The sequence below is a fragment of the Stegodyphus dumicola genome, chromosome 12 (genome assembly GCF_044657685.1).
Source record: "Stegodyphus dumicola isolate Sdum_Otavi_A_Nest chromosome 12, ASM4465768v1".
NCBI lineage: Eukaryota > Metazoa > Arthropoda > Arachnida > Araneae > Eresidae > Stegodyphus > Stegodyphus dumicola.
This window is the reverse complement of record NC_140779.1, coordinates 87,788,007-87,800,790: the sequence shown is the minus strand read 5'-3', so window position 1 is coordinate 87,800,790 and position 12,784 is coordinate 87,788,007. Positions and strand designations below refer to the sequence as shown.

The 12,784-nt window shown below is 30.7% G+C and overlaps 1 protein-coding gene across 1 annotated transcript in view; it reads left to right on the top strand.

Annotated features, from left to right (window-relative positions):
• LOC118200827 (cell adhesion molecule Dscam1-like) overlaps positions 1-12,784 on the top strand; it is a 1,398,975-nt gene that overhangs the window by 1,297,207 nt on the left and 88,984 nt on the right. Inside the window, exons 20-22 of the mRNA XM_085827411.1 lie at positions 9,376-9,534; positions 11,409-11,548; positions 11,772-11,925. Of these exons, the coding sequence (XP_085683537.1) occupies positions 9,376-9,534; positions 11,409-11,548; positions 11,772-11,925 (453 nt within the window). The remainder of the gene's footprint in view (positions 1-9,375; positions 9,535-11,408; positions 11,549-11,771; positions 11,926-12,784) is intronic.

Below are 12,784 nucleotides of genomic sequence, written 5' to 3'. Positions count from 1 at the left end.
AAGGTTGCTAGAAAATTGATATATTTATTCTTTCACACTTTCTCAGTGAACCATTTTCACTTACTTTTATGAATAAAAATGTTTATTGTCCAGTCTCGCTAAAGTCCGCCACTGAAAACGTAGATAAAAACATCGAACATTGATAATTCAGTTCCTGCAGACTTAATAAGCTGTATTTAGGCAATGTTTTACATTTCTTTGGCTGGAGGATACTCACAAATTTCCTTTCAGAGATCTTCCAGGAATGTAGCTGTCCTCAGCTAGAAAATCCTTGAGTGCTTTGCAACAATAAATAATGTAGTAAGTTTTAAAAGAAAAGACAAACACAATGAAATTATTTTCAAGATCTGGGCAATAAGATGATGGATGGTGGATTGCGATAAAATGCTGTTAAATTTTGAAATTTTTCTGAATAGTTCTTCCAATATTAGTCAATGCCTGACGTCTAATTTTACGTCCTGTTATGCTTAACTACCAATCATATTGGGTAGAAGACATATTTGCTTTCCGTTTCGTAGGCACTAGCGTATCTTACTTCGCTTTGCTCTTTTTCAGCAATATAGTTAGGTTATCCAATACTTTAATAACAAATTTATGTGCTCGTTTAATACCAACTCTTGTAAGAAATAATTATATTTTTGTCTGGTGTTAAACAGAATCACCTTCTCTGACGTGATTAAGAGATTAATTAATTTAGGCTAAACATTCTACTGTTATTTATCTCCTTCATCAAGAGACATTTTTACACAAGATTTTCTGGCATAGGCTCTGTATTTGTATTATTAAAGAAATCTATGGAAATACGAACTAAAGATATTTCCAAATCACCAACCAAATTTTTCCAAATATCCATGTTTTAATTCAAGTAAAAAAATACTCTGAAATAATGCTTTAGCTAATGCAACAGTTCTTTTGTGTTAACCAGTAAGGTATATTTTAATTTTTAACAGTTATTTAAATTTTAAAATCCCTTTCTTATCAATTATTGTTTCCACTTACAACTCCCTACCCGGATGAGTTTTTAGAATCGCGTTGAATGCAAATAAGAGGAAAGTAGTATTTAAGAAAGGATCAACTTACTTCGTGAGAGAGAAAGATGGGAATCCTGAGTATCGCGTGCTTGCCTACAGGTTGAATCTCTATTGAAGCTGTTACGCTCGGCCGTTTATCACGTGCCTTTTGATATTTACCGTCTAGTTTAAATTAAAGACCAATTACTTTAGATAATTGCGTTAGCTTCGACTAAGTCTCTTACTTATAATTTAGTTCTTATTTCTTATTCTGAATTAAAGCCCAGGTGGAGGCTTTGTTGTAAGCCTGAGAAAGGGGCCAACTGTTCATCTTATTTTGAGGGAAATAAAGGGTAGTTAACCATTCTTGAGTCTACGTCTTTAATTATTTGAACTCAGCGATAAGTCTCTTAACAGCTCACTAGGTTCCTCGACATTTACTTAGCCAAAATGAGTGAGGAACCTTGCAAGTTTTATAAACCTAGCAATTTATAATAAAGTAAGATCTAAAATAGATATCGCTAATTTTTTAAACAGTAACTATCTCTAACAGAGATATCATTAATTATTCATTCTAGCCTAGAAAATTCATTGAATTCTAACTAAATATCAGTAACATTTACTTGCTAAAATGTAATTTAAAATGATGATAATAAGATAATATGCAACAGTATCATAGCAGAAACGTTCATTAATGAAATGCGTCTACGGCATTTGCCTAAAATATGGGATGCTTTCCATAAGGACTTTCTATTGAAAGGCAGTTAATATTGGCTTTATTCATGGCTTTGTTATGTACCATGAAATCAGCAGTATAATCCATTGCATTCATTTGTTGTCCAACTGGTCAGTGTTGTCGACTATTTTGATAAGAATGCTATCTATTATATGGTCATTGTTTATCGTATGGTAACCAACTTATCATATACTAATTATAATTTATTTTATAGTAACAGTTGTTCCTCGTAATTTCATATCTGCATATAAAAGAAATGCGTCGCAGGAATTAGACATTTAAGCAAAACAAATTATCGAAGAAATTTTTCTGTCTACCAGTGTCAAGAATTAGAACATACAAGAAGAGCGAAATAGCACAAAAATTGATATCTTCATATTAACAGGCGTTAGAAATTGTGAGCACTTAGGCACAATTTCTTGAAACTCAGAATGATGGAACGCAATGAAACTATTTATTAATGATTTTGAGATTAATTTTATAAATTACTAGCTGAAATACCTGATGATATTAGAGCTAGATTGAGAGTAATAAATATAACAACAGAGAGAATAATACCGCTGTAATCATTCTCTAATAACGATGCAAAAAATACGATTCATAGTCATACATTTTTCAGTCTGATGCGACATAGAACAAACATAAAGAGTTTCAATAGAAAAATCAGCTAATTCTTCTCTCATTATATTAGCAACAATGGCACGCAGTTTTTAATGATTTTCGTCTTTCTAATCAAATGGTCGTAAAAGCTCAGGTTCCATCCAACATTTCACCTATATTCAATTTTAGTCCATTAAATGTGGAAAACATTTATCATAATTGATCAAAAATCAATAACGCGAACAAACAAATACATAAACAGACATTCTTCATTTATATGTATAGATTTTGTAAAACTTACAACTTTTATTAACAAAGTCTACGATTTGAAAGCGAGCAGTGGCAACACTTTTCGAAATAAAGCATTTTTACCTCCAATGCGCGAGACTGTTGCCACTCGGGAAAACGAGTGCGAAAATTAGCGCTTTCATAGTTTTCAATTAATCTTTCGGCTGATTAAAGTCGTACGAAGATGGGTATAGTCGAAATAGCTTCTCACGAATTTTTGGAATCGGGAATAATGTACTTAATATTTGGCAATGCTATTTTTATTTCATCGTAAAACTTAAACAATGTTTTTATTAACAAACTTTGAAAGCGAACAGCGGCAACTACTTTCGAAATAAAGCAGCTTTTCATCTCCAGCTTGCGAGACTGTTACCACTTGGAAAAATGAGGGCAAAAATTATCGTTTTTAATCGTTTTAATTAGTATCTCTGATTTTAGCTACTTCTTTTGGAAAAAAGTGGTTGGTATGTAAATTTCGAACAGTTTCACCAGTCTGACTAAGTAATATTTGAATAAGAAACACTTAATTTGCAACACGCTGCGAGCCTTAATTATTTTTTAATTCATTATGACTCAAGTACATCAAAGTAAATTTTAAACTCCATTCTGTAGCAAAAAGGAAAAAGTAGTATATTTTCTCAAAACTAAAGTGTCTTTTCTGTAAGGCACTTTATTTTTTAAAGCTTTTATAGCTGTATTAGTATTTTTGTTGCGTTAAATCTTGAATTCTGTTTCGTTAAAAAAAAAGAATACTTTCTAACTTTTGTAGCATTTCGCTTTTAATAACAAGAACTTCGCCCTTAATCTTCCTTCTGTTCAATTTCAGCATCCTTTATTTCAGTTTGTTCTTTATAAATCTTCAAGAAACAATAGATCTTTCTGTTCTTTTATTTGTAAGTGGAGAGTTGATGTTGGTCTTTCTTTTTTATTATCTTCTGATGAGATCCGTTTTTAGACTGCGCTTTAGAGGAAATTGATTTCTTTGAAATAAATTTCGTTTACTTTGCTTTGCTTCTATAAAAGTTAAAGGAATTTTTGCTTTGTATCTCATCTTTTGTTTTGTGAAAGATTAAATTTTTAACCTGCTTTAATTATTATTATTGTTGTCATTATTTATCATTATATAGCCAAGAATCTGTACAATGTGACTACTTACTTTAAAAAACAAAATTGTTTTTTTTTAATCTTTTGGCAACAAGAAAATGTTTCGTCTCTTGATAAGCGTATTTTGAAAATCTAGATTACTGATTTGACTTTTAATTACTGATCAGATTGGCAATCGAAGATTTCAAATTATTTTTATGTTAATTAAATAATTTAATATGTCTTAAATAATGTGATGAGGAAAACTATTTAGCGATAAAAATGCATTGCTAAAATGTTTAGAATTAAAGCTGGCAAGCCCGCCAGATGAGCGGGCTGAAGCTATAGTACAATTTATAAGTTTTATGTACCCCTGAAGAGCAAATGTATAAAAATATTTCAGTATGAATGAAATAATAATAATCATTTAATTTTTTCCAAGCAACAACCAATTCGTAAGTCATTTTTGTTTTGTTGCCAAACCAGAAAACAAAACCCTGTGACACTTCAGGTTAATACGTATGACGACATGATTTAAATTTAACGTAATATAACAACGTTTTCTCAATCTCAATAAAATAATTAACGTGGGAAGAGCATACCGTGTCACTTATCTTAATCTGAAACAAAAAAGTTGCTAACAGCAGCTTTATTTAAAAGGCTGACATTACAGAAAACTTTTCGACATACAATGACGTCACATGCAATCGCGTGCTTTCTTCAACGTCAAAATATGACCTTATATAATAATAACATATTTAATGTTTGGAAATATTATTTTTATTTCATATTTTGTAAAACTTACAAATTTGTAATTAACAAGATCTACGGTTTGAAAGCGAGTAGCAGCAACACTTTTCGAAATAAAGCATTTTTATCTGCAACGAACGAGACTGTTGCAACTGGAAAAAATTAGTATTTTCAGAGTTATTAATTAATATCTCGGCTGATTAAAGTCGAAGGTGATAATAATCGAAAATATATTAAATGTTTGGCAATGCCATTTTTACTTCCTTGTACGAAGTAAAAAGGAAGTATTGCAGTCGCGAAAAGTTTCAGGCAGCATATTTCAACGAAAACATCCCATTTTGATCTCTTTCAAATGCAATTTAACGACGTATTTCTGTGATATCTGTATGTAAGGACAGAATAAAACACTCTTTTCCTCCATAAAAATTATAAAACTGCTTTAAAATGAATTCTGAAGAGAATTTTTCGTGGCGTCTATACGTATGTACTCTCTCGCATAACTCAAAAACGAGTAGCCTCAGAACGTTGAAATTTTGTATATAGGACTGCTATAACATTTAAATGTGCACCTCGTATTTTGGTTGCAATCGACCGCACCAAACGTATATAAATATATTTATATATATATCCACTCTGTTACCCGGGTCAGTGATCTCAGATTCTTTACTCTTATATGTTAGTAAATTGTACATTTTTGCTTTAAAAATAATTAAATTATGTTGTTCTTATCTTCCGTTTAAGGTTTTTATGCCTTTAGTAAATCTGCATGCAATATTTTTAGAATTATCAACAATTTTAAAATTGTTTAAGTGCCGCTTAATACAGATATTTTGAGTTTTTATGTATTTTTGCCTTGTCGCGAAGTGATAACTGAATTAATTGAATGAGAAATACTCAATCGTCTGTCAAAAACTGTTTCTTTTTTGTTTTGTTTTCTTAATTTCTTTTATACATAGTTCTAGCCAGGGATAAATAGAAGGGCTAGCTCATTTCTTTGTTCGACTCCTCGCCGACGCGAGCCTAATGGGCGGACGTAAGAGGCAATAATCTGACGTCACTGTTATGTCACCTGTCCTGATTTCCCGCATTTAAAACAGTAGTTTCATTGAGCTGCGAGACGATTTTCTAGAGGTTACATATCCCAAATTAATTTTAATAATATATATATCTGTTTTCTAATAATGTATATATTTAAAATAATTTATATATATGTAATTTTAGTCAGTTTTTATTTTAAATTCTATATTGTAAACTTTACGTAATATGGCTTTTTGCGCTGCAGTAACGTGCCGTAGCACTTACAGAAGTATGAAAGGATGAGATATTTTATTTCATGGGACCAAAGGATCCAAATGAGAGTTTGCTTTTGACGAAAGAATGGATACACAAATGTCAAAGAGAAGATTCTATTAATGTGAAGAGCGGAAAAATCTGCACCGAACATTTTCTATGCAGTGTTTATGAAGATATGAGAAATCGCTTGTTTGGATAGCCACAGAAAGAAACTGTTGAAATGGAATGCTGTGCCGAAAGTAAATTATGATGACAATAATAAATCGAAATTGATGATGACAATAATAAATCAAATTTTAATGATTTTGAAATAAAACTCACAAATGAAAATGTAGATCATCCTGAATGTTTAAGGATAAACAAGAATGCATTGATAATTTGAAGAACAAAATAATATCCTTAGAAAATTGTATTAAATTGTATTAAAGTATTGAAAAATAGAGAAAAGAAAAATATTAGAATGTTTGTTCAGCGACAAAGAAGGTGGACGGCATCTAGACAGAAATTGGTATCAGAAATTAAAATCTCAAATAGCGAAATTTGGGGGGGGGGAGCACAAATCTGAGAATTTGGAAAAATGTCTAAAGCCTATTTTTATAAAGACGCAGATTAATGCATTACTGAAAAAGAAGAAAAAAAATCAGTTGGACTAATAAAAATATTTCACGTTGCATCGTCATAAGAGCTCTGTCATCTTAAAGCTATGATTTTTGGAAAGAAAAAAAATTAAGAAAAAATTTGGAATATCTTTACCTAGTATTATCAAATTAAAGAAATGGTGTTTATTTTATTTTTTAGCGTTTTCTAAATTTTAGTGTGGTCCAAGAATTCAAAGTAATGTTCTTACTCTAAAGAAGGAAAGAGGCGAATATTTGTATTCTGTAGAAAAAATATGCGTTCTCAGTTTCGACGAAATGTATATAGATTGAAGACTCTGCTATGACTCTAAACTGGACTAAGTTGGTTCTTTTCAAAATGTGCAGTTTGTTTTAATCAGATGTCTCATTTCGTGCTCTGCCTCAAATATCTGAGAAACCGCATTTTAGATAGAGGATTTGTTTTAGAAGATGTAACTGTTTTAAATTTTGATATTATTAAAGAGGTTTTAAATAGAGATTGAGAAGAAATCAAATTGTGTCACAAACTAAAACCAAATTATTTAATGGTCAAAGCATTATTTTCAAAAAGTACCGCAAAAGGTATACTCTACCCCACATAAAATCAAAAAGCATCTGACTTCTATGAGTTAATCGATAATATCTTCGGTATTATGAATAGTACCAAAATAATACCAACAATAATAACAAGTTTTTAACAAACTAATTTTGTTAAGTACTTGTTAAAGTTATTCTTATTGTATCCTTTGTAACTAATTATTGATTAGATTTTGTGCTAGATTAGCATTCTAGATAAAATATAATATTATAAAACATCAAAGTAATTGGCATAAAAAGACCTGCTTCCTTTACTCACACTTTTGAAAAATTAAATAACTGTTTTAGGTACTCTGAATAAAGCTATTTCGTCAAAATTAAGGTAACAATCTTATATACATTTATTTAATTGTAATATAGATATAAGTATAAATTACAAAATTATTTAAAAAATATCTATTATATTGAATAGGAAGAGAATTATAACAATGTAAAATTTACAATTAGGCAAAAAATCAAACGTAGGTTAGCAGAAATGTTGCCATATATGTCATATATGTTTAAACCTATGTCAATGTAAAGTCGTTTTTTGAGTAAATTTAAATAGCTACTATTATAGTTATCTTAGAAGCAGTATAAAAATTCTCTCAGTTAGCATGCAAATAAAGAAATGATTAGAAATAAACGTGCATGAAATAAAAAAACCCGCAAATAAAAATAAAAAAGGAACTTTATGTTAAAAGAGTAGCACATTTTATCTATTATTTTAAAATTGAGTAAGCATTATTAACTTCTTAATGGTTCAGTCTAAAATGCATAAAGCAGTAACATTGCCTCTTCCAAATTATAGCTATCTTTCACACACAGTTCATTTTAAATGCTGGTTCAAAAACGCTAATTTCCAAGCTGTGAATTATATTGGCGCGCTCAGTGTCATCATGGCTACGTCATCACTTCTCACTTTCTGCTTCAGGGGGAAAAGCTCTATGAGCTAGCCCTTCTCTTCTAAGTCCTGGTTCTAGCTTTATTATAGTATTTGAATATAACATGTGGCAACGATTAGATAATTCTTTAAATGATATAAATTTTGTGCATTATGAGTTATAATATGAACGAAATATAGTACTGTTAAGTAAACCTAGCGCCAGAGTGCCGCTATTGTAAACAAAGTTAATTTTAAAGAATGCATTTATTCTATTGTGGCTTATGCGCTGTCGACGAAGTAGGTTTAACTCAATCTAATAAGTTTAAATGAAATGCAAGAAAAAATGCGTATCATTTAATATTCCGTACAAGGAAGTCATGTGGTGTACACATCAGATTTTTATTTCATAGTTTGTAAAAACTTACATATTTGTATTAACAAATTCTACTATTGTAAAGAGAGCAATGGCAACGTGTTTCGAAAAAAAATCAGATTTTTATCTCCAGCGAACGAGATTGTTGCGACTCTGAAAAATTATCCTTTTCAGAGTTTTCAATTAATATCTTGGCTGAGTAAAGTCGTACGAAGGTTAGAATGGTCGAAATAGCTTCTTACGAATTTTTGGAATCCGGGGTGGGCGTGGGAGGTTACCCTTCTCAAAACTGATTCCCCCTCCGTTTCAGAGAAACCAATGCCACAAACAAACAGACAGACGCAGCACACAGATGTTAATACGAGTAGTATAGCTGTTTTTACAAATATGTATTTAAAGTCTAATTAAAAAATAATCACCTTTTTTATCTACATTTTTAACGTCCTTACACAATTAAAACCTACTTCCTAATTGTGTCAGATGTAGTGAATGTCACTGTTTTGTAATAATCAGCTTTTAGTGATACACTAAGATTGCTTAGTAAACTACCTAAAACGTGAGGCCTACCTCTATGTTTTTAAGAGTGGTTTATTAATAAACAAGAGGCTTGTTGTACAGTAACCTTCCACATATGAACATAATGTGACAAAACTTCCACAAGTACGATAATAATTTCTTTCACCAATGTACTACCTTACCGTAAAATAAATAGAAATATTCAGTATTAACACAAAATTAAGGGATAAATGCAGACTACCATACGTTATTTTCTAAATGACAAGTTGCGCTTATACGTTTATGTTTTGAAAACGGCATGTCATGGAAAATAAAAATATGGTTTTACATTGTGTAGTAAGGTATATTCATTTTACATGAACATTTATAATATCGGAAAAGCTTGTATTTATCCAATCATTGATTCTCTTTTAAATTCGAAATTCCAGTTCTTTCATATCGGCTTATTTAATCGAAAAATACTTATTACTAGAAGAGTTTGCTGTTGAAAAAGGAAGTAAGATTTGATGAAGAATGATGCATATGGTTAAATAGTTATTAATAATACATTTTGTCAAGAATATTCGTCAAATATTTTTATTCTTCAATAACGGTACGACTATATTTTGCTTTGCATATAAATTAATGGTTTCCTTTTTTTCATGCAGAGATTGAAGATCAAGAAGTTTTGATTAATTTTCCGGAAAAAGAGATGCTCTTGAAAAGTCTGGACAAATTTACTAACTACAGCATTAGTGTCTTAGCTTATACTGGTCGTGGAGATGGTGTGATCAGTGAACCTATATATTGCAGAACTATGGAGGATGGTAATAATACTTCCTTTTTAAATAATTTTCTATGCGTTTCAAATTTAAAGTGACATTATAAAAAACACCTTTTTCAAATTTTTATGAGAATTCTGTCGATAGTTATTCTGAAGACAGAATATTTATGCTTGGTAAAGGATAAATTTAGAGGGTTATATAAAGTGCAATCAAAAAATTAAAACTAATTATTAATAGTATTTGATAAGATATTAAAACATTAGTACCACTTCCTTATTTCAAAATAAACCATACTGTTATGTTTTGCTTTTCACACATTCTTTTCTATAGTCACATTTTTAAGAAAGTTCATTTCAGAAACATTTCTCATACAGTCTGAAGCCTGGTTCTTAATTCTGCTGATAGTCCATAAAACTTATTTGTTCATAAATTCTTTTATTTATATATTAATGCAGATTAAAATATTACGTTATACCAAGCTTACAAAGGTTCAGAAATGTTAACATAGGTACATAGGTTCAGAAAGTTTAATTTTTTACTTTTATCCTGTATTGTTTAATTGTTTAATGTAAATACTAAAACGTCTGTGACGGTTTAGTAAACAAATAATAATTTGTCCTGCCTGAACTTTTATAGCTTTCTACTTCTCGAAGTAATAAATTCCTAGCAGACAGCTAGAAATTGAAGATCTTCGAAGGAAAATCAATTATGGCTAGAGAACCTATTCAAAGTATAAAAGCGTTGCAAATCAACTTAGCAAGATCACATGTAGCAACAGCACAATTAAAAACTTGTATTTTTGACTATGACTTGATTTTTATTCAAGAACCGTACTGTATTAATGATAAGCCGTCTGGCTTACCGACTCAAACCAGAGTTATCTATTCTCCAAATGAACATCCCAAAACAGCCGCAGTGGTTGTTAATCCACGACTTACGGTTCTAAGTACTTATACTTCTTCTACTTTAAATGTTATTACATTAAAGATTGAAAATAGGACAATAACCATTTTCAACTGTTATAGTCAACCTATAACGGACTTAACAGATTTAACTAATCTGGTAAACTTAGCTGAACGTTACTTTGATGATCAACATGATCTTCTTCTTCTTGGCGACTTAAATGCGAAAAGTGAGCTCTGGGGCTCCCCTTTTGAAGATCCCAGAGGGCGCACACTTAGAGAATTTTTAACGATGCATAGACTAGTTGTAGAGAACGATCCGGATGGTCCCCCCACTTACAACTGCACAAGGGGGAAGAGCTGGATTGATATCACAGCTTCTAGATCAACTACTATGTCTTTCATTCAAAATTGGAAAGTGATGGATTGTATTACTTTAAGTGATCATTGTTATATTTCTTTTGAAATTATGTATCAACATCCTAGCTCAACAATTCTTCCTTTTTGATAGCCATATTTAGATCAATTGTAGCATACTGTTATTAATTTAAAAATGATGGTTCAGAACTTCTGTTTAAACTTGTTAAAAATAGCCAGTAGAAAGTAAAACCCTATATCATGACTTCCTTTGATTCAGATTCTCCTGTCGGAAATCGATTTTGAATGTAATATGTACTACGTTATTGGAGATTCTAAAATCTCACACACGAAAAGTCAAACTAGTTAAAGAACCCTATACTGCTAAAATGTTTCAGTATTATACAACAAGTCCTTAAGACTTAAACCTAGTATTGAACCTCACTTTAATAAGTTTTTAAGTCTCTTTTGTAAAAGTTTATGTTTATAAAATGCCAAATTTGAGCACATTACTTAAATGTTGAAATGATTTAAGAGTAAAAAATGTTTAATGAAACCAAAATTTTATATGAAATCTAAATCTATTATATAAAACCGAATCTAGTCTTTTTATTTTTTTATTAACGGAATTTTTTAACTTATTTTCTCTCTCGCCAGTTCCTAGCCCTCCTTCTGACATCAAGGCTTTGCCAATGTTGCCTGATGCCATTCTTCTCAGCTGGCAACCTCCAACTCAACCAAATGGAATTTTGCAACAATACACGTTGTACCAAAGGACTACACAGAACAACAGGCAGGTGAGAATAATTTTCTTTGCCTATTATTATTATAAATGTCTACGATACTTCTGCAAACGTTCAGTGCAAATTTATCCTTTCTCTGGCGCTTATAGTAATAGGATTGCTAGAGTTAATGGAACATTAGTAGAAGTTTATTTAAGCCCAAAATTTCTGAACAACTTTTCTGAGCCTATTCCTGTTTGAGGTATCTCATAATCTTAGGTTATATCTCCCATCTTAGGTTACAAAGAAACACACATTGTCTCCTTCTCAACTTTACTACGAAGCACTGCGCTTGGAGAGATCGAAGAGATATGAATTTTGGGTGACTTCTTCCACTTCAGCCGGAGAGAGCGAAGGAACAAGAGTTCTATCACAAACCACTTCTGATACAAGTAAGCTTAATCTCTTTAATTTATTTTTTAAAGGAATGCAAATCCCTTACTTTTAATCTTTAGCCTATAATACTAATATTCCCTATAATACTATAAATTATACTTTTATGTAATTTAAAAGCTTAATAATATACTCTAATTTTGAAATGATTTTGTGACTGCAGAATTGAATCAGGAATATGGCTATGTGTTTAAAGTAAATATAGTGAGTTACTATGTATATGTGGTACTATGCAACGTGAAGCTTCTTTATACTTCCTTGTGCGAAGTAATGAAAGTATTGTAATCGCAAAAGTTCCTGAGTATCATATTTAAAGTGAAATATCCATTTTGATCTTTTCCGAATCCATTTAGACCACTTTTTTGCTTCCTATCTCTACGTACGGATAGAACAGAGGAACCTTTATTTTCAAAATGTATTGTAAAAGGGACTTAAAGCAGATTCAAAAGGGATGTTTTCATGACATACATACGTATGTATGTATCTTGGATTTAGGTATAGCATGCTGAAACTTGTATATGAAACTACTATGACATCTAGTTGTACGCCTCCCTTTTCTATTGCAATTGGCAGTACCAAACATCTCTCTCTCTCTCTATCTATATATATATATAATTGAAAAAGAAAATGTAAAGCTAACAAGTAATTAGACGTAAGACCTATTTGGTGTTAAAAATTTTTTTGCGCATAATGTTGCAAAAAGAAATGAAATAATAGTAGTAGGTAGAAACATTGCTGCGATCTTGCTAAAAAGTTACCAGGAGCTGTAGCTCCACGAAATATTTTAACGCTGTGTTACAAAAATATAAACTAAGAAGAAATTTGTCTGGAAAAACTGGAAAAAAACTGTAAACACGC